The sequence below is a fragment of the Podarcis filfolensis genome (genome assembly GCF_964270895.1).
Source record: "Podarcis filfolensis genome assembly, chromosome: 13".
Lineage (NCBI taxonomy): Eukaryota > Metazoa > Chordata > Lepidosauria > Squamata > Lacertidae > Podarcis > Podarcis filfolensis.
Genome location: NC_139615.1, coordinates 16,665,279 through 16,687,564, shown reverse-complemented (window position 1 = coordinate 16,687,564; position 22,286 = coordinate 16,665,279). Strand labels below are relative to the sequence as shown.

The 22,286-nt window shown below is 47.9% G+C and overlaps 2 protein-coding genes across 34 annotated transcripts in view; both read right to left on the bottom strand.

Moving 5' to 3' along the window:
* Nucleotides 1-81: 81 nt before the first annotated feature.
* Nucleotides 82-10,200, bottom strand: ISOC2 (isochorismatase domain containing 2). 5 transcript variants are annotated; one of them, XM_083582163.1, is made up of 7 exons: nt 9,849-10,057; nt 9,423-9,605; nt 5,983-6,121; nt 4,940-5,152; nt 3,456-3,526; nt 3,237-3,354; nt 82-763 (listed from the first exon to the last, which is right to left on the bottom strand). In XM_083582163.1, the coding sequence occupies exons 3-7, from the start codon at nt 6,112-6,114 to the stop codon at nt 683-685; spliced, it is 615 nt and encodes a 204-aa protein (XP_083438289.1). In that variant the 5' UTR covers nt 6,115-6,121; nt 9,423-9,605; nt 9,849-10,057; the 3' UTR covers nt 82-682. The 5 variants fall into 5 exon arrangements, with proteins under 5 accessions (XP_083438289.1, XP_083438291.1, XP_083438287.1 ...); XM_083582165.1 differs by lacking the exons at nt 9,423-9,605; nt 9,849-10,057 and adding an exon at nt 10,067-10,200; XM_083582161.1 differs by lacking the exon at nt 9,423-9,605 and having other exon boundaries at nt 9,849-10,086.
* A 1,805-nt stretch (nt 10,201-12,005) lies between these two features.
* The window catches only part of LOC310747577 (uncharacterized protein), a 63,261-nt gene continuing 52,980 nt past the window's right edge, over nt 12,006-22,286 (bottom strand). For 17 of the 29 annotated variants that reach the window (XM_083582094.1, XM_083582075.1, XM_083582078.1 and 14 more), the window contains 6 exons: nt 21,379-21,502; nt 21,057-21,265; nt 19,300-19,408; nt 18,468-18,640; nt 16,971-16,994; nt 12,006-15,267 (listed from right to left, as the gene is read on the bottom strand). In XM_083582094.1, coding sequence (XP_083438220.1) covers nt 15,081-15,267; nt 16,971-16,994; nt 18,468-18,640; nt 19,300-19,408; nt 21,057-21,265; nt 21,379-21,502 — 826 coding nt within the window. In that variant the 3' untranslated portion in view covers nt 12,006-15,080. The remainder of the gene's footprint in view (nt 15,268-16,970; nt 16,995-18,467; nt 18,641-19,299; nt 19,409-21,056; nt 21,266-21,378; nt 21,503-22,286) is intronic. The other 12 variants (XM_083582079.1, XM_083582085.1, XM_083582088.1 and 9 more) reach the window with 1 other exon arrangement.

The following is a 22,286-nucleotide window of genomic DNA, read 5'->3' as shown; positions in this document are numbered from 1 at the left end:
AAGGAAAAACAATTTCAAATTCTGTATATGCAGGCGCACCTTCGAGAACATGACCAATAAGGAAATGCGCAAATCAAATCATTACGTGCAAAAATAAATGAACATCATTTATTCTAACTGCAGATTATGGCTCTTCTGCAGCATCATTTATTCTAACTGCAGATTATGATTGGGTGGGGCGGATCTGGCATTTTTACAAGTGCAGAATTCAAAATCCTCCTCATGTACCTTGAATGCCACACAAAATGTGCCTATCTGTGAGAAGATGCCACAAATCTGTTGGTGCAGTCTCTTCAGAATTGTAGCTCTGTGAGGGGACATGGGGGCGTCTCCTAACAACGTTCAGCACAGGATTCCTTCGGGGAAGCCGTGGTTGTCTAAAGTGGTATGATACTGCTTTAAATGTGTAGTGCAGATGGGTCCTAAATTTGAACCTGGGCCCATGCCCCCAAACTTGTGCACAGAAATGGAAACACTTCCATCCCACTGAATAATCACAGAGAAAGCTGTAAATTGGGAATGAGGGTATCAGTTTTCCAGCATAGGCTACAACCCAATTTCCTGTATAAAAATTACATTTGCACATCTTGATTCCACTTCTCCTACCCAATGTGTGGCAATGGCAGACCTAAGCAGTTGGAGCTGCTTTAAAGCAAGGAGGAGGGTCAATGGAGCAGCTGGCCTAGCTGAAAAGGGGGCCTGGTTCTTTCAGGAGGGGGAGAAGGCCGCTGTCTGGGGCAGGGTCCTTAATCAACTTCTGGATCTGAAAAGAGAAGGAGATGCAGATGTGAAATCTTCCAGGGGCTACCAACTATGCTTTCTTTCAATGCAGAACCTTCTTCCGAGGCAGCCCCGCACCCCGGCCCCACAAATCTGGTTGCCTTTCAGAAGCTGTGACTCCAACTCCTATAAACCCCAGTCGGCGTGGACAGTGGTCAGGGATGATGGGAGTTGTAGTCCAACAATATCCGGCAAGCTCCAGATTAGAGAAGGCCCTAAGAAGAAAGAAAACAAGGAAATACAGCAGAAGCAATACATGCTCACCCCTCCTAAATCAGGCAGGCCTTGGCTGCCTATCTTCTCCATGTCCTCATGGCCTGGCAAGCTGCTGCCCCAGGATTGGGTCTTACTCACAAAATCAGGGCTTGCCTGAGTTTGTTTCACAGCTTGTTGGCACAAGCACTGGGGTGGCCCACTAATGCGGAACCCGTGGTCCTCCAAAACTTGTTGGGTTCCAGCTCCTATCATCCTTGATTGATGGGAGCCGGGCTGCTGTAGTGGTTAGAATGTCTGATGATGACCTGGAAGACGAGGGTTCAAATCCTCCCTCTGCCATGTAGCTCACTGGGTGACCTTGGGCAATCTCTGCCTCGCAAGCAGAAGATCTCAGGCTCAATCCCAACAGGCATCTCCAGGTAGGGCTGGCAGTGACCCCTGCCTGAAACCCCGGAGCGCTGCTGCCAGCCAGTGTGGACGATATGGAGTTAGATGGACCAATGGTTTGACTCAGTATAAGGCAGCTTCTCACGCTCCTCGCAGGTTTCTTGGTGGGGATTAAATGAGATGGGGGGGGAGAATCATGTGCACCCCCTTGGATAAAAAGTAGGATATAAATGCAATAAACTAAATGTTCATGTTGGCTGGAGATGATGGGACGCTGTATCCTGGCAACATCTGGAAGGTGACAGGCTCCTCTCTGCCTGCCTCCCTGCTTACTTTGTCTATCCATTATTTCCTCCCTGCATGGTTGAAATTGTAATGGTAAGCTCCTAAGTCAGGAAACTGTCCCTTTTCCCCTTGAAAACAATGGTGACGGCAATTCATTACTATTAAAATTACTTATTAAAGTCGTACCTTGGTTGTCAAAAGGAATAAATAATAAACATTATTTATTGTTACTATCCTGAAATAACTCCTTCCTATATGCATGAGAAAAGCCTTGCAGAATATCTTGGGCCATCCATAGGCCACCTCTCTGGGACTGTGAACTCTGCCTGCCCTAAGGAAGCAACGCTTGCTCTGTCGAAAAGAAGCCTTGTGATTTATTGTGACATAAGCTTTCATGGTCTGGGGCCAAACCATCATCAGATACATGAAGTGTTATCTTCTTTCGATTGCTCTTTCATTTATATTTCTCACGCGAGTCTGAATATTGGGGGGGGGGGGCGCAGGGAGGAACGGTGAGCAAATGGGCCAAAAGGCCACAGCTGCAGATACCATCAGTGACATTTCTATGCAAAAGCACAGAGATCACTTGCAACAGCAGTAACCGGCAATAATATTCCTAGCGTTGCTGTGCTGATTTCGCCACCTGCGCTGGGGAAAGAGAACCCTGGTCTCGACTAAGCCTTAAATGTATCAAATCAAACTTGCTGCTAATTCTGGAGCAGGAATTGTTCCTAGTTCTGCTCTCGTTCTTGGGATTCACTTATTTAGGAAAGGGATAAGGAGCAGATGTAGGAAAGGAGGAGGCGGCAAGAGCCCCATATCTTGTCAGGGGCCCTATGTTTCTTCCAAACACTCTGCAGTTTCTCAGTAAGTTAACCAATCAGAGTTTGGCAGGAGATGTGAGGGATTATTCAAAGTGATTGCCCTCTTTGGATTAGGGGAGACAGAATTGCTATTCCTGTGTTTTCAACCCATCTCCTCCAAAGGGAAGGAATTCTAGGCTTCTTCCAAACTGCACAGGTAACCATTGGGAGTCATTTATATCATTGGGAGTTTGTGGGAGACCTCTTTGGTGGAGATAAACACGCTCTCTAACTGCAAACTCAACTGGCAAGGGCTGAAAGGCTTTGTAAGCAGAGATATGAACGAGTCTTTTGCCTGCACACGCAGACCCTTCAATTCTCCTGTTGGGTGAGCTGACAAACCAGGAACTCTTTCATTAACTACAACTTCCCATTTTGTCCAAAGTGGGGGGAACTATGGTAAATACCTTTGGCACAAACCAGGATATTAAACCATGCCTTGAGGCTCACTTAGCATCCTGGGCTGGCTCAGAAACTATTAAACCAGAGTTTCCTGATTCAGATGTCACAGGAAACTATAGCTAACTGGAAAAGTTCCTGATTTGTTCGCTCCCACAACAAAGGGAGGCACGAAGAAGTATGTCTGCAAACATATGAGTCTTGTTCCTATTCCAGTTTACTAAGCATAAGTATGATAATTCAAACAAGCCCATATAGTAGAGGAGGGTGGCAGGCTGAGGGGTGCAAAGGAGGCTGGGAAATTACCTCTTGGAAACAGGGGTGTGCAGCATCTCTGACCAGTTGCAGAATGAGCCCTTCGCTGGTGGTGAGGAAGGCACCGCTCTGGCGTAATCTGGACAAAGCCACAATCCTGTCCAGCTGACTGGAATCCAGAGGGGAAAAAGAAGACCACATAAATAAGTATACAAGGGGGGAGGAAAAGAGCCCTTTCCTGCCACCCACTGGGACCATCCCACCAGTCACCTGCGGGAAGAGCAGGCATCCACCACTACGTGAACATCCAGGCCTCGTTCCATGATGTCCAATGCTGTGCTCTGCACCCAAAGAGAAAAGACACATCAAACTCGGGTCAACCGCATGCCTCATTTCCACCCATCTAATTTTCTTTTTCAGATTTCTTTTATTTCAAGGTTCAAAGTCACGTTTCATCACTCAACAGTTAAAATCCTTGTTCTCTCATACTAACAACTTCCTGCTCACCCCCACCCTCAATGCTTATGATCACGATTGCATACAATCGCATCTTAAAATTCCACCATATCCGCTTTCATCCCCTTTAACAGGTTTCTTAATGTATTCTGCTATTTTTTTCTTAAAACTTCAAACCCCGCTCTGGACTTGGTGTATGAAAAATAATAATTTTTTTAAAATAGTCTAGAAAAAGTTTCCAGCCTTCCTTAAAAGATTCTAGATTTGTGTCCCTTATCAGAAATCACTCATCCATTATTGGTGGTGACCTTATTCATGTGTCACCCAGCTCTGAGGCTCCTCCTTAGACCAGGGATAGTCAATGCAGTGCCCTCCTGATGTTTTTTTTAAGGCTCCAACTCACACCAGCCCCAGTCAGCATGGCCAGTGGTCAGGGATGAAGGGAGCTGTGTCCCAGCACCACAGTTGTCCCTGTTGTCCCTGGATTGTGTCTCTGTGGACACCCCTGGCTTCTACACAGCTTGGCATCCTAGCCAAGAAGGATGTTTCCCCTCCAGTTAGGAGCAAGGGAAATGCAACTGCCTTAATTCCTTCCTTCCCTTTCAACTGGAAGGGGGGGGGATACCAAGCACTTTTTTCTGAACTCCTAAGGATTTGAATTCTTAGGGATTCAAAGGGACGCGGGTGGCGCTGTGGGTTAAACCACAGAGCCTAGGGCTTGCTGATCAGAAGGTCGGCGGTTCGAATCCCCGCGACGGGGTGAGCTCCTGTTGCTCGGTCCCTGCTCCTGCCAACCTAGCAGTTCGAAAGCACGTCAAAGTGCAAGTAGACAAATAGGTACCGCTCCGGCGGGAAGGTAAACGGCGTTTCCGTGCACTGCTCTTGTTCGCCAGAAGCGGCTTAGTCATGCTGGCCACATGACCCGGAAGCTGTACGCTGGCTCCCTCAGCCAATAAAGCGAGATGAGCGCCGCAACCCCAGAGTCGGCCATGACTGGACCTAATGGTCAGGGGTCCCTTTACCTTTACTTTAAGAATTTGAAAATATTTATTAAGGTCTGAAAGGGAGGAGGGAAACGGTAGCACTATCTGTACAGGGAGAAGAGAACCCTGGTCTCCATCGATCCCTAAACAAACAGAATCAAACCTGCTGATAAATGGACTGCCAGGCCTCTCTTCACTATTGGGGTCCTGGCACCGCTCAAGCACACAGGCCCATCTATCCCGAGGTCAGATCTTGTGCCCTGTCAATCAGTAACATCTGTATCCCTGCGAGGAAGAAGACCTTCAGCCTCATACCATGATGCAGGCCTGTGTCTCGATCCCACACAAAAGCACAGATTTCAGGTCGGGCACAGCGGCCATCTCCTTCTCCACCTCTGGGATAACCATGCTGAAGCAGGTCTTGGCATATTTCGGCAAGCCTTCGGCACCCAGCTCTGGCACCGTAGGGCCCAGGCCTTTCGGGTATTGTTCAGTCACCACCGTCCGGATTTCGAGAGCCTTGGCAACCTGCAGGGAGAGGGGAGAGGCCATTGGAGGGTTAAAGCAGGACTCCTGGGTTCTCTGGGAAGGAAGTGAGCCTTCTCATGAGACAGTGTTTGTCGATATTAGGCTGCCCCCATGTGTCCATCTGTGTAACTGCAACTGGGTAGCTTAATAGTGCTTTCATGGGTGGCAAAGGCTGCAGCTTTGGAGGCCATATATATAGTAAATATGTCAGTGGCAATGGTGCAAACATTTATTTTTCTTCTCCCTCACCGTGGTCTCTAATCAAACTGTGGCAAATGTTAAAGGTACTCGCTAAGCACCCAAACCAGCTCCTAACCAAGTTATCAACACGGCTGCAACCAATACATAATAGGTTAGCTCAGTTGTTTAGAGCATACTGTAGCATCATAGAATCGTAGAGTTGTAAGGGATCCCAAGGGTCATCTAATCGAACCCCTTGCAATGCAGGAATCTTAGCATGCTGCTGCTAACACCAAGCTTGCGAGTTCAATCCCAGCATGGGCCATCTGTATATTCCTACATTTCAGGAGGATTGAACTAGATGACTCCCAGGGTCCCTTCAAACTCTACAGTTCTTTGTGGCACAGTTCCTGTAGGCACCTATTGGAGAGTGCCAATTACAAGAAGAACACTCCTCCTTCCAGCACAGAGAGCCATTTCAGAACTAGTCTTAAGAGGCCGAAAACATTCTTCCTTTTAATTGATGTTAGCCAACCCTGCTAATTAATAGAATTAACCTCCCTTGCCTTCCCTTCCCTCCTCCCCTCCCTATCCACGTCCCTCACCTGTTTCTCATAGCCCAGCAAGCCTCTCCACTACACAACTTTTACCTTTAGCATCCGAGCTGCCACAGATACAATCTGAGGGAAGTAGCTGATATTCGGGCGAAATTTCTCTTGCATGTCACACAGGAAGAGGATGCTGGTTTTGGGGACCACTTTTCCAAGTCGTATCACTGACATTTTCGAGCTGAGAGACAGTAAAGGGGAAGAGCCTGGAAGTTACTTCTGGATGTTTTGATATAAATATTTGCTCATGTTTTAGGATTTTACATTTTACTCTGGTACCCTTTAGAGAAGATGGTCTCCCCACCCCCCTTTCCTTTTCGAAAGCAGGCTATGGGTCTAATAAGGTCAGAAAATGTGTTTTGAATTTGCATGCCACTGGGAAATGTTTGTTGCTTTAATCCCAAGCAAACTAATATACTGAATTTTGAGTGATCCTGCAGAGTAGAATGAAAAATGGCTAATTTTAGACTGGAGCAGAGAAGGGGAAAACACAACAGCCGTCTCCAAATATCTGAAGGGCCAACATGTACAAAATAGAGCAGATGGAAGCTGCTTCCAGACAATTTGTTTATGGAGCATTCATCCAGGTTTCTTTGCAAGGAGGTTAGATGGTATTGGCTATTTATTCAGCATTTTGTCCAATGTGCTTGCAGTGAGGTTACGCAATGCTACATCAAGCAACTGTTATCCCACCCAGACTCTCCAAGTGTCCCTATTTTCCAGGGACAGTCCCAGATTTACAGAAACTGTCCCAGTTTCTGATTTGATCCCGGAATGTCCCGCTTTCCCTTAGGAAGTCCTTATTTTCATCGGAGAAATGTCAGAGGGTAGGGAGTTATGTGACTCCCCCCCAAGAGATACAACCTTTAGAAGACGTCTGAAGGCAGCCCTGTGTAGGGATGTTTTTTAATGCTTAATGTTTGATTATGTTTTTATATATGTTGGAAGCTGCCCAGAGTGGCTGGGGCAACCTAGTCAGATGGGCAGTGTATAATAACATGATGATGATGGGGATGATGATGATGATGATGGAGTAAGATGTCCCTATTTTCAGTGGAGAAATGTTGGAAGGTGTGTTATCCTACATTTTCCAGTGCATTTTTCCATTGCTTTCCTTGTCACAAAACAATCCAATTTCAGTACTGGAAGTACATAAAGCATTGGACAAATCCTTCCATCCCTAATCTACACACACACACACACACAGACACACACATCAAATCAATAATTATATTCTACCTCCACTGTCATCTGAACACCCATTGCTGGGAATCGAAAGCAGGGAGAATTGCTGTGCCCGGGTCTTTCTGGTGGGTTTCCCATTGTGGCAGCTGGCTGAACGTAAAGACAAAATTCCTACCCTTCCAAGTAGGGTAATTGGATGCAAAGGCTCTACCCCGCCCCGTTTTTTAGCACTTGTGTGGAAGAGGGAACGTTAGCAGATGTTCCTGCTTCAGAGAGAGAGAGAGAGGAAGAAAGGAGGAATGACGAATCTGAGAGAAAAAATGTGCTCATATGGCAGTTTTGAAAAACGTCCCTATTCTTCAAAATTATCGCATACAGTATTTTTTAAATGCTCAGTTAAGGTCTCCGTTTATCCACCTTTCATGGTGTCTTCACAACAACCTGGTGACGTAGCTTAAAGCCTGAGAGAAAGTGGGTCACTGAAGGCCAGCCAAATCATCTCATAAATTAGCTATGTCCAAGTACTGCAATTTATGATTTCCGCCCCCCCCCCCGCCATACGCAGAAGGAGGGAGGTGGGTGCCCTCTGCTGGCCAAGAAAGGATAACCCATACTGTATAAGCTTCGCCTCTTGCTCACACAGACAGGAAGCTGCCAAGGACCAGACATCAAAAGGAGGAAACCAAAGCTCTGCTCCAGCATATTTGCTGCTTGCGGAATGGCTCACTCCCTGCACAAAACAGAGACTGTGTCCCAGAATCCTTTGCAACATCAAACCTTGCCTTAGGTTGTGAAGAAGACACTGAGCACAGGATCAGCCCTTGGGGTTCCCATAGACGGAAGATACAACCTTGGGTAACAATCCTTGATCCTATTATTTCTGCCTCAAGCCCTAGCTAACTGCCACCTGTCACCTAAGTAGGCCAATGCATGTTCATCAATGTGAACGCTCCTCAGCAACAACCACCTCATGCTTGTTCTACACCACAAATGCGGAGCCTGGGACACAGCTCCAGAAATTGCCGGACTTCAGGTCCCATCAGCCCCAGCCAGCATGGCAAACAGCCAAGAGTGATGGGAGTTGTAGTCCAGCAACACCTGCAAAGCTACAGGCTTCCCGTTGCTGTTTTATATGATTCCAGGGCCCCTGAACTTGGCTAGCGGTTGCCCACTGTGAACTCTCTTCAGCCCCTGACTTGCTCCTTGAACCAGTAACAAAAACTCAAAAGGTTGCATAGAGGGCTCCAAGAGACCTCATCATGCAAATAACATTTGCTTATGGGAAACTGAGAATACAGAGTAACAGCCAATTTGCTAGTTATCTAGCATTGTATAAATTGGGCTGGCTGTTTTAAGGTATTGGTTTTGGGATTTTTGGGGGGCTGGGGAATGTAATGTATTGCTTTTATTTCATAAGCTCCTTCAAACTTCAGAAAAACAGCACTTAAAGAAATAAATGCTATTGGGTTGTTGTTTTTATTTTTATTATGTATTTTGTGGTTTGATATCCTGATTTTATTCTGTGAACCGCCCTGAGACCCTGGGGTATAGGGTTGTATATAAATTCTAATAATAAAAATAAAAATAAACCATTTCAAATAAACACGATCCTCTTAGGCTAGTGCAAAAAGTAATTTATAGCATAACTTTGGGGGGTTAGGTGTAGTAGCTCAGCTTTTTCCCCTTTTCTCTTTTTAAATCATCTCTAGTAGAAAAAATTACCCTATGGGATACCAGGCTTTATTTATTTCCCCCTCCTAAAAATGAATCACTTCCTTTGACTTCTCTTAAGATAAAAAGATACAAGCAGAGGAAAAACACAAAAGAACCTGCTTCCTTAACTCCAGGTGGTGGTGACCTGTTTTAGGGAAGTCTCTAGCCTTCATAACAATAAGTTACGAAGCAAAAGATGCAGGTTCTCATTGAAGTGAGAGGTAAGCCTGGTCGCTCCTGCATTTCTGTGTATTTAACCAACAAAACAAGTCAGAGCTGTGACTGATGATCTGTTTGGACACCAGGCAATAGGAACTTCCCGAGGTCCTGGAGGATGCATCTTACCTGTGGGTGGGCTCATCTGTGATCAGATACTCCCTGGAACTTATTTTCAGCACACCTTCAGCTGTTCTACCAGTAAGCTATGGCTGCCCGCCAAGTTTTCCTCTTGTATCAGCTTCCCAATAAAATAAGACCCCCCTTTTTTGCCATTTTACTTCCAGGAACCCCTGCCATCTTGAGGAAGCATGCTTGACGTCTTGGGGTAAGACTTCTGCATTTGCATTACTTCCAGGGAGGCTCACCTGCTGCCAGTATTAATCTTTTAGGCATTAATCCAAGGCTGTTATGCTTTTCTCCCATCACTTAGCTGAGGTTGTTCAGCCTTCAACTTTCATTGTGGTTTGGATTGCTGTTGTTTTATTGTTTGTTGATATGTTGTAAACTGGGGCCTTTTTTTTTTAACTGGAGGGCAATATAGAAATGTTCTAAATAAAACAAAACTAGCATCTCGTTACACACTGTATAGTAGCAACAAGTGTTCTTGAGTGGAGGAGTAGCTACTCCTAATTTGTTTTTAAACACGCATCCCTCTTTCACCACAGAAAGTGGATCGGGAGGAGTAAAAAAGTGAGATTTGGAGAGCAAGGTATCCAAATCTGCCCTTACACAAGTTTACTCCTTAGTAAACCTTGCTGATATCAGTGGGGCTTACTCCTAGATAAATGTACCTGGAATTTCAGCTATAAGGGTTGGAAAGCGACATGGCAGCTCAGGCCGTTCACACAATCCCGTGAAAGGGGTGAGAGATACAGACCCTCCTCAGTCTCCAGACACCGTTTCACACGAACGTTCACAACTGCGAACACGGGTCAGGCCCGTCGCGAGTCCCGCATCCATTAGTTCCCCTTTCCCAGGCGGCCACAAAACGCTTTCCCCCAAGACTCACCTCCTCTGATCTCCAATTGCGACACTTCGAGGTGCCAGCCAATCAGAAGCGGGATCTGTAACCCTCGGAGCCCCGCCTATAGAACAGCTGCGAGCCAATGGCCTGGCGCGGGCTGAAGGGAAGTTTCGGCGTCCCCGAAGCCTGTCTTTCCCTTCCAGCCAATGGCGTCGCTCCCTCTCGCGTTCCACGCGCGGCCAAAATGCAACTCGGCGTTCCAAAGTCCCGTATTCAGAGCTGCATTAAGAGCACGTGTGTCTCCTCCTTTGGGAACTGGCGAGAGAGTGTTTTGCTTTTTAAAAGGTGCTGGGGCTCGTGCGCCGGTAGAAGCTCAGCAATCCGCCCCCTTCCTGGGATCGACTGCAGTTATTCTGCATTCTCCCTGATGTTGCGGGACTCCCATCAGCACCAGGCAGCACAGCCAAATGGTTACGGATCGTGAGTTATGGTCCAATATTTGGCGGGCCAGAGATCCATGAGCGTAGCCAGGATTTTTTTTGGGGGGGGGGAAGACTTGGTTGGGGGGCAAGGCTTTTGTTGGGGAGGGCAGAACCGACGTGATTGGTCAGTTAGTTAAGTATTTCTATTGTTTTACTTGATCTAGCGGGGCAGCTGCCCGCCCCCCTCTTAAGAGCTACGCCCATGCACAGATCTCTCATCTGGGTTACTGCGGGATTACGACTGACACGGGACACCACTGTAAACAATAATGAGCTAGATGGGTCTGACTTATACTGAGTCAGGTTCCTATGATGTTTGGTCAGAGAGAGCAGGGCATTTATTTTCTGGCTTGTCACTCAGTTTCACTAATTCTCCATTTAAAAAGAGAGCCAAATCAACCCTAGCTGAAAGGGAGCAGGGAGCAACCATCAGATCTCCCAAAATTAATACAAACAGCAAATAGCTGCTGGCTGAGGATATACCCTGCAGTGGTAGGGAGTGGGCTCGTTTGTGAAATAATTCTGGTCCCTGGGAAGGATGGAGATGGAGCCACCAGGGGTGGAGTCCAGAGCAGGCCCACTGTTGCAGCCTGGCATGTTTTTGAAATGGCCAGGGGGACAGAGACCAGCACAAAAGGGGCTTGGACTGGATGACCTTGGGGTTCCTTCCAACTCTGTGATTCTGTGAATGTGGCCCATGGTCTCTGAGGCTCAGTTCGTATAGTTAAAGCCATGGTTTTCCCAGTAGTGAAGTATGGAAGTGAGAGCTAGACCATAAAGAAGGCTGATCACCGAAGAATTGATGCTTTTGAATTATGGTGCTGGAGGAGACTCTTGAGAGTCCCCTGGACTGCAAGAAGATCAAACGTATCCATTCTTAAGGAAATCAGCTGTGAGTGCTCAGTGGAAGGACAGATCCTGAAGCTGAGGCTCCAATACTTTGGCCACCTCATGAGAAGAGAAGACTCCCTGGAAAAGAGCCTGATGTTGGGAAAGATTGAGGGCACAAGGAGAAGGGGACGACAGAGGACGAGATGGTTGGACGGTGTTCTCGAAGCTACAAACATTAGTCTGACCAAACTGGGGGAGGCAGTGGAAGACAGGAGTGCCTGGCGTGCTCTAGTCCATGGGGTCACGAAGAGTCGGACACGACTAAACAACAAGAAGTTAAAAGGATCCAGTGATGTGAAATACTTTCTCAATCCAAGTTCCCTGGAGAGATGCCAAAAGACTAGATAATCTGACCTGCTGTACAAAAACACACCACAATTACCACTTCCCCACTCCTGCTGCCAGGCTTGGCTGTCTGGCAACCCAGACTCTGCAGGAATGGGCAGCTGACTGTATTTGCACAGTTGAAAGTTACCCCCAGAAATACACAGCTCCAGAATTCCAGCCTTGCAGGCAAGATCTTTGACAATATGTAGGAGCATGGTATCAACGCGCCCCCCCCCCCACCAACAATTCATTAACAAAAACAAATAATATTTCACGCAGAAGACTGGTAATTCGAGATGAGCTTTTAATAGAAGACATACTTTTTCTTAAAAAGTATTCTTTTTTTTCTCTTTCTTTTTTTTTAACAAAAAAAGGAGCAGGATAATTGCTATGGCCCTTTACATCAGGATAAGAAACTCCAAACAGATCCAAGTCAGCAATGGTAGGGTGGGGAGAAGGGGGGACAAAAAGATTTAAAAAAAAAAAAGCAAACCCCCTGGGTTTGAGAAAAAACAAAATCAAGTCGCTTGGAATAAAATGCTTTTGTTAGAAACAAATAATAATAATAATACAGAATTAGAACAAATTAAGACAAGAAACCACCATGCAAAAAAAATAATAATTATTCAAATATATATATATTTAGAAAGACAGACCCCACCCCACCCCCAGTGCCAGTTCCTGGAGCCTTAGGACCAGGCACAAGTGGATGTTTATATTTTGAATCCAAGCTAGGATCTGCAAACCCTTCATTTTGAATTCCTTAACAAGACAGGCATGGGGAACCTTTGCCCTCCGCTCCAGATGTTGCTTAAGTACAACTTCCAGGAATGATGGGAAACGTAGTATATCAACATCTGGAGGGTACGAAAGGTTCTCCACATGTCAGGTGCAGGAACAAGCTGGATTATTATTTTTTTGGTCTCACTCTGCCCATCTGCTGTTAGCTTATATAAGGTGCACAATGGATCTATTCCAAAGTAATGGATGTAAATGGTTGGCATCTGTCTGCCTCAGGAGACAATGGAGGAGAACACCTTTGGGAGTGAAGTCAATCTGCTGGAAGGTTATAGCGCCCAAATGTAAAACCCTTTGCATATACTTAAAAGTGCTTTATATTACCAAGCTTGAAACCCTACGGGCACTTGCCTGGGAGTAGGCCCCCTTGAACACAGTGGGCCTTGCTTCTGAGTAGACATGCATAGGATTGGGTTGCAAGTTGTCACGTTTGGGGCAAACTGACAAAAGACAGCTCATTGTCAGAGCCTTGCCCAACTGAATAAGGGGAGGAGCTCCTTCTTTGTGCACCCTTGTTAAGGAATTAAAATCAGAAACCAAAGTGAGCAAAAAAAAGAAAAGAGCCCCTGGATAATTAGGGACTCTTAGCTCGCCTGTTGCACCTTGAGATAAGGACTGCTTCACATGCTATCTGTATGTTCATATGTGGAAGCAGTTAAAACTCCCAGATTTGCAACCGTGGCAACCAACACTCGTGCAGTTTTCAGGCATGGCTGTGTATGAACTGGCTCTGCATAGTGGTGATAAGCAGTGCCAAGACTTTGAGAGAGAAAAGCAAAGTTGTTGCTCCTAAAACAGGTGAAGGTGAGCGAGGATCAGAATTCACTGCAAGTAATGAAGCTGCTTGTGAACCCAGCCTCACAGACGCACCCAGTAGGTTTTGGGGAAGATGACCCCCTCCCCCCAAATACCAAAAGCATATCCTGGTGTTTCAGCAAAAGAGGAACGAGGACAGTTTGGAAGCAGCTGCTTATTACTGTTAGCACTTTCTTCGTTCTTTGTGCTAACCCGCAGCTTCTGCACCAGGGTTCAGTAAATCAATATGATTTCTGCATGTAGGCATATTTTGCATTGTTAACTCAACTGCCTGCCTCAAGCTTCTGGGGTCTTTTTTTTTTTTAGCAGAACTTGAATTCTGGTAAGGAGCCATACAGGAATAGGAAGAATGATCAGGTGCAAAAGCAAAGGCAGGCATGTAGCTAAGAGGGCACAGATGCAGCCGCTTCTGAACACCAGAGGTTTCTGCAGACGTTCATCTGGAAGTTTTTGAATGCATATCCACAGCTCACAAGGACCAGCAACTTGGCTTGTTCTTTTCCCCTCTATTGGATTGGAGGAAGACCAAAAAACAAAAAGAAAAAGGAATGCAGAGAGTCCCTAGAACTCAAATTCTGTGCACGGTACATAGCAGAATTCCACACACATGTGCAATCAGGCAAGATGAAACTGGCCAGCTTTTGGCCTGTCGTTGCTGTTGAATCTACAGGGTTTGCAAATCCTGGCTTTCTCACGCAACCCACCACCACAGCAGGTTTAGGGATGGTGGCAAGAGAAGAGGAGGAGGAGATCAAAGTGCTCTTGGCTGCTGACAATGATATGCAGAAAGGGCGAGATCCAGATCCCAGTCCAAAACGAGAGAAGGCAGGCTGAGATGAATGGTTTCCAGTTCATTCCGCATCTTCCTCTGCCCACAGTCTGGGCAGGTGTGAAAGGCAGGTGGGAGGTCCAGAGTGTAACTCCAGCAGGCTAAGGTGTGCTGGAGAGAAGCCGCCTTCCAGAGATGATAAAAAAAATCTCCACATGTATCCTTCATGTGAAGGCATCCCAAGGACTCACTCCTCCAGCTCCCCCATCACCCCCCTGGGAAGAAGGGGAACGGGAAGGCAAGGAGATGAGATGGAGTGGCTGGAACCAAAGGGAGCAGAAGGCCCCCACACCCGACACAGCTGCCCCTCAGCGCTGAGAGCAAAGGGTCTCCCTGCGAGAAAGCAGCTGTCTCCATCCGGGGCTTGGGTGCATTCGGGTGCCAGGCAAGGGGATCGATCGCTGCATGAACCCCGAGAAGCAGGGCTGCATAGAGCCATCCCTTCCCCACCCCAGTCTGTGTAAATTTGCCACTTCGATGCCCGAACTTTGATATGTATATTTTTCCTTAGTAGTGGGCAAGGAGTTCTTTATATATATATCCGTACTAGAGCTGGGAGGAGAGAAGAGAGAGGGTTTTGGATGGGGGAGGGAGAGAAGGTGCCGGAGAAGCAATGGCTATTTGAGAGTTGGATTTTCCTTTTTCTTTTTAAAGGGATATAGTTAAAATCCTGACCCCTGAACCTCCCTCCTCCCAGATTTCCCACCCCTCAGGGGTGGTTGATATTAAAGTGCAGCCTGATAGGAGAGCTGGGAGACCCTTGAAAGAGAAGCCGGAGGGTGGGGGCACGTGTTGGGAGGGGGTTCCTTTTTTTATATACATGACAGTGTAGCAAGGTTGGGGTTCCTACTCCCCGCCCCTGCTCTTGAGGTCCAACCCCCCCCCACCCCACCCCCTGGGGTCTGACATCCCTGCCTCATTCAGTCTGGGCTGGCTCCGCAGGGGGGGCCGGCTGCTGCCCCTGAGAGGGCGTCAGGGGCGTAGGAGGCTGGTGGTTTGCAGACGGAGAGTCACTCTCCGGGTCTTCGGTCTCCTCGTCTGAGACGCCATCGAGGCGGAACACCTGCCGCACGGTTCGGGTGGTGAAGCTCAGAGGGGTGCGTCTGCGATGAAGAGGGAAAACGGAATCTGTATTGGCACCACAGTGGGCATTTGAGTATCAACCCCACCCCACAAAAGCTAGCCATGCTCCCAGGTGCTCGACTCCCTAAGCTGGGATTGGCAAATGCCCCTAGCGCAGGCATTGGGAGGGGTTATTGGGCTGCCAAGCACCAGCAGGCCCAGCCGGCATGGCCAACAGTCAGGGATGATGGGAGCTGCAGCCCAAACAACATCAGGAGGGCCACTGCCCCCTGTTCCTGTTCTGGCGCAACTCAGGCTTCTCCCTCCAGCAAACATTTCTACAGCCACACTGCACAGTGGCCTTCCAGCAACCGGAAGCCTCTTCTGACCCTTGTTTATTTTGCTGGAGCCTGCAGAAGTGGCAAGCCCCTTGCCTAGTGCACTCACTCCCAATGCCGCCCCAATTGCCCCACTGAAATCTGTGCCAAAGCTGCCTCTCAGAACGGTCCATGCTGAGCTTGCACCACAGAGATGCAAGGGACAGGGCATCCGTTCCACCACTGCCCGCATCCCCAGAGCATCCTTGCTAAGAAATGGTGGTACTTCCCTTTGGGGTAAGCGCAATTGTGCTTGCATTCTGCCAAGAGACTTTCTGAATTATATACTGGCATCAGCCTCACTTGCTAAATGCCGCCCAGGACATCACTGCAAGGGCAACCCTAAGTTCCCGTCTTCTCCAAACCATCTGTGGCATTTCTAAATGGACCGTCTAATTCTGGATTCTCCCCCTCCCCTTTCGTTTTGCCTCTTTCAGTTTGGAAATCATGTGGATGATGGCACGGTTGCCAAGAGAGAAGCAGCTACTGCTTGGGGAGAAAGTGCCCACAGGGTCTGCTGTCTCTCACCTACATCACACTGGGTAGCTGGAATCTCTTTGGATAGAAAAAGTGAGCCTACTGAGGTTACAACAAGCACACCTTGTCTACAGAGAAGAGAGAAGCACCAGCCTTACTGGGGGCTTTTTCCTGTCCCCCTCTTCCTGGGACGGGGGCAGCTGGAAGCTCACGTCCATAGCAAGCGCCTTCACAGTAGAAGCACTCCCCTGCCCACACCCACTCCAGCTAAAAGCGCTCCCTTAACTGAGAGGCCAAAGTTGCCAGGGATGTCAGCAAGCACTCCTGCTCTCCTCTCTATAGCAGCCATCAGGGCAGAAACAGGCATGGCAGGGCGAGATCCAGGGTCAGATCTCCCAACAATGAAAGAGCTGGTGCTCAGCTCTTCCCTGTTTTACAGCTCTCTCCCGCCCCCTCCTGCTCACAACATGCTATTAAGTATTGCTGGAGGGATGGGTAAAAAGGCAGTTACGGCCACATCACACACAAAAATCACAGTGTAGTGGTCAGAATGTCAAGAGTAGGATGCACACTGCACATTTAAAGCACATTGCTCCCCCACAATGAATCCTGGGAACTCTAGTTTGCTCTCAGACGAGCTACAATTCTCAGCAGTCCTTTTAAAAAAAACCATACAGTTCCCAGGATTCTTTGGAGGGGGGGAGTCACGTGGTGTGTGCACAGCGGAAGGGAGGAAATCAGAATGCGGATCTCCCATGACAAATCTGTTCCAGCCCTTAACCAGGAGGGGGGAAGCCAGGAGCTTCTGTGCGGCAACTGCACGTGCGTGGACACACACTCCAAAACTGCACAGCACACACATGCAGAACAACAGGGGAGTGAGAACGTACTTCCGCTGCCGGCGTTCTAACTTGCTGTTGGGCCGAGAAAAAGATGGGATGTAAACAGAGACAAAGAAAAAAAGAAAGAGAGAGAGAGAGGTGCAAGCATGAACGGATGATCTGGAAAGAACTCCACATGGAAAGAGATGGGAAAGTCAGGAAAAAGTATAAACAGGATGGGGAAGCGAGTTGGGTTCCCTAGGTTCCCAGGCTGAAGAACCGGGGGCTACTTGGGATTTGTGCTTGGGAACAGAACTGTTACGAAGGGGCTGAAAATACTAAGAGATATTGGGGAGCGAAGGCTTCAGAACTGTAGCTTCCAGGTTCTCTATCTACCGCTGCCTTGAAATAGGGTTCTGAGTCGCCCCCTGCCCACCTGCCCCCGTGGAAGAGAGGTGGTACTAAAACCTGGGCTGTCTCTGCAAAGCAGAAAAAGGATTTCAACTAATTGATTTAACATTATTTAAAACAAGTATAAAATCTGGCCTACAGGAAATCAAAGATCCAGGCCACTATATGGCTCCGGTTCCCCACCTCTTGTGCCAGGGAGCAGCAGCAGGAGCCTGCCTGCAGAGTGGAGCGAGTCAGGCCAGAACCGTTTAAAATAACTGCATGTTTTTCTAGTGCAGGCGTATTCTAAAGGTTCTAGTTATCCAGTGTGGATCCGTTTTGTGTGGGCGTGTAGGGGAGACTTTCTGCATCAGTTTTCTCCTCTAATTTCCAAGGCAACCTATGCTGAGATGCCAAGGGGTGGAACAATGGACTGGGCAACCCCACAGAGACAATCGTGGCCAACAACAGCTTCTCATTTTCCCAGGCTGTGAGTGCCACTCTAGCCATTTTGTCTCTCTGTGGTCATGACTGATAAACATTGACCTGAAGCCAGGGCTGCCATACGCCTGGAATTTCCCAAGCATAGCCGGTATTTAGCCCTCGCAAACACCATCTGGGCAGAAATTGCTGAAATGTCCGGGGGAAATCTGGACATATGGTAGCCTGTGTCGGTAGTGTAGTTTTTTGGGCAAATTTCACTTTCTGAAATGTAGCAAGCCTACCTGAAGCTATATTTTGTAGCATATTGAGCATCATGTTTAGTACAGGTCTAGGGATTATGGAGATATGAGAACAGCAAAAGAAAAAGAGACAAAAAGGGGAGCATCTAAGGGCATGTGGGGACAGGAAGACATGGGGGACATACAAGGCAGGGCAATCTACTCTCAACTAGCTGTGTCAAGGGCCCTATATTGGGATCAGAGCATTTGCCTTGCAGGCAGAAGGTCTCAAATTCAATCCCGGACATCCCAATGGCCTGAAAACGTGGAGAGGCACAGCCAGCAGTGAAGGCAACGATGAGCAAGATGGGCCATTGGTCTAAGGCCTCCTCCGTTCCTAGGGCTAGGAACTAGTCACAAGGCATATGGCGGAGGGTCTGAATCTTGAAGAAGCGTCCTGCACCCGGATCCCACCCAGGCCAAGCCCCCGCTCAGCCATAATAACCCTGCTCACCTGAGACGATTCCGCAGGCTGGTCACCTCGCGATTCATGGACTCGGCTGACTCGGTGACGTCCTCGAGTTCGCGCTGCATGCGGCGGCGGCTGGCGTTGGCCCGCGAGGCCTCCTCTTCCGCTTCTTCGAGCTGCCGCTTGAGTTGTTTTAGCCGCAGGTGGCTCTTTTCAACCTGCCAGAAAACAGGGAGGGAGGGAGGGAGGGAGGGGGAGAGGGAGGGAGAGAGAGAGAGGGAGAGAGAGAGAGAGAGAGAGAGAGAGAGAGAGAGAGAGAGAGAGAGAGAGATCTAAGGTGAGCAGAAAACTGGATCCCCAAGGCATGCAAATCTTCCAGGCAGCTTGACGTGCGTTAAGTTCAATATGGCCACCATCTCACCTGCCCATTTTTCTGACTTAAGCAAAAGTCGTCACTGAGGTCAAGATGCAGGACGTGGGGGGAAGTGTTTTAAATACTGTGTGGCTGCCTAATTTCTAAATATTTGTTTATTTTTAGGGAACTATTTTTTTTAGCCTTCAAAGGAAGAAGGATTGAAAAAAGAAAAACGAAGGCTAAAAAGATAAATAAAACAGTATGCATCTGAAAAATAGGTCCGTGCAGAACAGCCTGAAAATGTAGCATCAAGGAAAAAGATGGCAGGGTTCAAGCGTGCCCTGAAGTTGCAAGCCTTGCCCTGGAAAACTTATAAATGGTGAGGGCAGGTGTTTTGCACATGCTCAGAGGTTTTGTTGACTATTTCTTCAACATTTCCGATAGATGAGTCCCAAGCACTGAAAATATGCCCCAGGGCTCAAAATGTGGGGTGGGTGGGGAACACAGACGTCTTGGCCATACCTGATCTTTGTACTGATCTGCGTTCCTCCTCTCTTCATCCACTTGCAGAATCACCTCCTTGAGTTTCTTCTCTGCCCTCCGCACAAGTTTCCCTGATAGAATCCTCTCCCTAAAAAAACCCCAGAAAATATAGGAAGGAATCAGGGTGGGAAAGACTTATTATTTAGTCTGGGGATGTTCCTGGACCAAGCATTGCTTAGACGGAAGCTGGGGTGCCTTTATCTAGGTTAGGCTATTTTTCCAGCTGTATCCATTCCTGGGGAGATTAGATATGACGACACGTTCCTTAGGGCTGTTCTACATGTCAACGTCTGCTCATACTTTTTGATAAGCATGCTTAAAGTGGCCCCCTCTATTTTGTAGAAATTAATTCTTAATGTTTATTTGTCCATTCCCTCTGCAAATTCACTCATGGTCCTAGTCTTCACTATAAGCGTTTTCCCCATAGCTCTCCCTGCAACATAGCTAGCAAGACAGAGAAAGATATGCAGTTTGTGCAAATCAGAGAATTTAATTTTTTTTTTTAAATGGAAAATGTGGAGGAGAGCCCTAATTAATGGCCTGGGAACCTCTGATGTTGCCCCATCCCTAGAAATAAGCAAGGTGAAATTTAATCAGTAAACTAGGTGGGAGAATACTGGAAGCCCATGTGGGAGCAGTATATATGCACGATACATTTCGTGTGTGTATTAACACTACACTTTTATTCCATCCTTCTTCCAAAGAGGTCAAGGTGGTGCTATATGTGGTGTTCCCCCAACCTTATCCTTACAGCAACCCTTGAGGGAGATTAAGCCGAGCCACATTAGCTGACTTGGCAAGCTTTGCAGTCGGGCAGAGATTTGAACCCGGGACACATCAATGTAGGCCACGTTAGAAGAGATACCAGGAGATGTCCCACTCGTTTTTTTTGTCTTGTTTGTCATTCAATGGAACCGCAGGAGAGTGCTGCTGAACAAAGGGGGAGTTTAAAACACCCCCTTTCGTGCTGTTTATCCAGCCTAAATCTATTTAGTGTCAGTCTTTTGTAACAGTTAAAAGAGCACTGGACTAGGACCTGGGAAACCAGGGTTCGAATCCTCCATGAAGCCCGCTGCCTCTTAGGCTAACCCACCCCACAGGGTTGTTGTGGGGATGAAATGAGGAGGGGAGAACCATGTACACCACCTGGAGAGTATATAAAAAGGTAAAGGGACCCCTGACCATTAGGTCCAGTTGTGGCCGACTCTGGGGTTGCAGCGCTCATCTCGCTTTATTGGCTGAAGGAAGCCGGCGTACAGCTTCCGGGTCATGTGGCCAGCATGACTAAGCCGCTTCTGGCGAACCAGAGCAGCGCACGGAAACGCCGTTTACCTTCCCACCTGGAGTGATACCTATTTATCTACTTGCACTTTGACGTGCTTTTGAACTGCTAGGTAGGCAGGAGCAGGGACTGAGCAACGGGAGCTCACCCCGTCGCGGGGATTCGAACCGCCGACCTTCTGATCAGCAAGCCCTAGGCTCTGTGGTTTAACCCACAGCACCACACGCATCCCTGGAGAGTATATAAAGGTGGTATATAAATGTAATAAATAAATGAACAATAAATATGTCCAATCTAAAGCTGTTTGTCATAAGGGGCGGGGAGCATACAGGCTCCTTGTCTCATTTTGCACTATGTCCAGCGCTCTAACCACTCAGTACCACACCAGCTCAAAGCACTGGGTGTGGGGGTGTTTGTGGGGGTGTATTTGCCACCTTGGATCCCAGGGCTCTACCTGGACTCCTGCTCCAACTGCTCCTCCAACTGGGCCACCTTGGACTCCAGGGTTGCGATGGCCATCTTGTACTTGGACTTGACAGAGGAGTCCATCTCTCCCAGCTTGGCCCTCAGGTCTTTGTTCTGGCGCTCCAGCTGCTGCCGGGCGTTCTCGGCCTTCTGCGAGAAGCTGCGCTCCGCTGCCAGCTCTGTGGTGAGCGTTTCCACCTGCAGAGAAGACACGGGAGATGGTGTGTGTGTCAGGAAGAGGTTTCAGAGCCACAGGGCCAGGGAGCGCATGCCGTAAGAGGGCCTGCTCCGAAAAGGGTGGGGGAACTTACCTGCATGCTGAGCTTGCGGTATCGGTCGTTCATGAGCTCCATATTGCTCTGCTCCTCATCCAGCTCTTCCTCCAGCTGACCGATCCTGGCCTCGAGGTGGCGCTTTTCATCCATGAGAGCAGACCTGAGGGGGCGTAATTTTGGGGGTGAGGGCCGTGGCACAGCAGTTGATCAGAGAAAAATCTCTGGAGGAAGCCCACCCAAGGAACATCCCACCATTTAGGCTAGAGCCTTTAGTGCCACTGAGATACTGCTTTTCTGCAATTGGGTGGAAGCAAAATTAAAATGGGCTTCAGCCTCTAATCACTTCCTGATCAACATGGCGGCAGCAGCGTTACCTGATGAACAACCCCTTAATTGATTCTTAGTCAGTTCCTTCCTGTGGGCAGGGGGGAAGTCTTCAATAACTAATGTCTGCTCCTTGCTCCCCGCCTCCATTTTATAAAAAACAGCGCTGTTTTACTTAAAAACTGAAGAAAGGGGAAATTGCTTATTGAGGTCCCTTCTTGAAAGGCAGCTTTGGCACACTAGCCCTGGAAAACATCAGTAATATTTTGCTTATCCACGCTGGATGTGGTGCTACCACTGCATTTTAACATTTTAAAAACCCACAACAAGTCACGTCTGAAAATAAAGGACATGAGTACAACACAGAACACCCCCCCAAAAAAAACCCCCATGTCATCTGGATTCTCTGTACAAAGCGAGTGAACAAACCATGCCAATTCCAGATTAAAAGGCAAGCCTAGAAGAGGCAACCCTGATCCAGATTAATTACCCCTAGAGCAACGTTTGAAAGCTAACCATTTTGCGTTCACACTGGCTGCTTGCTGAGGAGATTAAGTGCCTTAACTAAGCAGTCCCTTGGGCAAAAAAACTCCATTCACACAAAACACCGTCATCCGTTG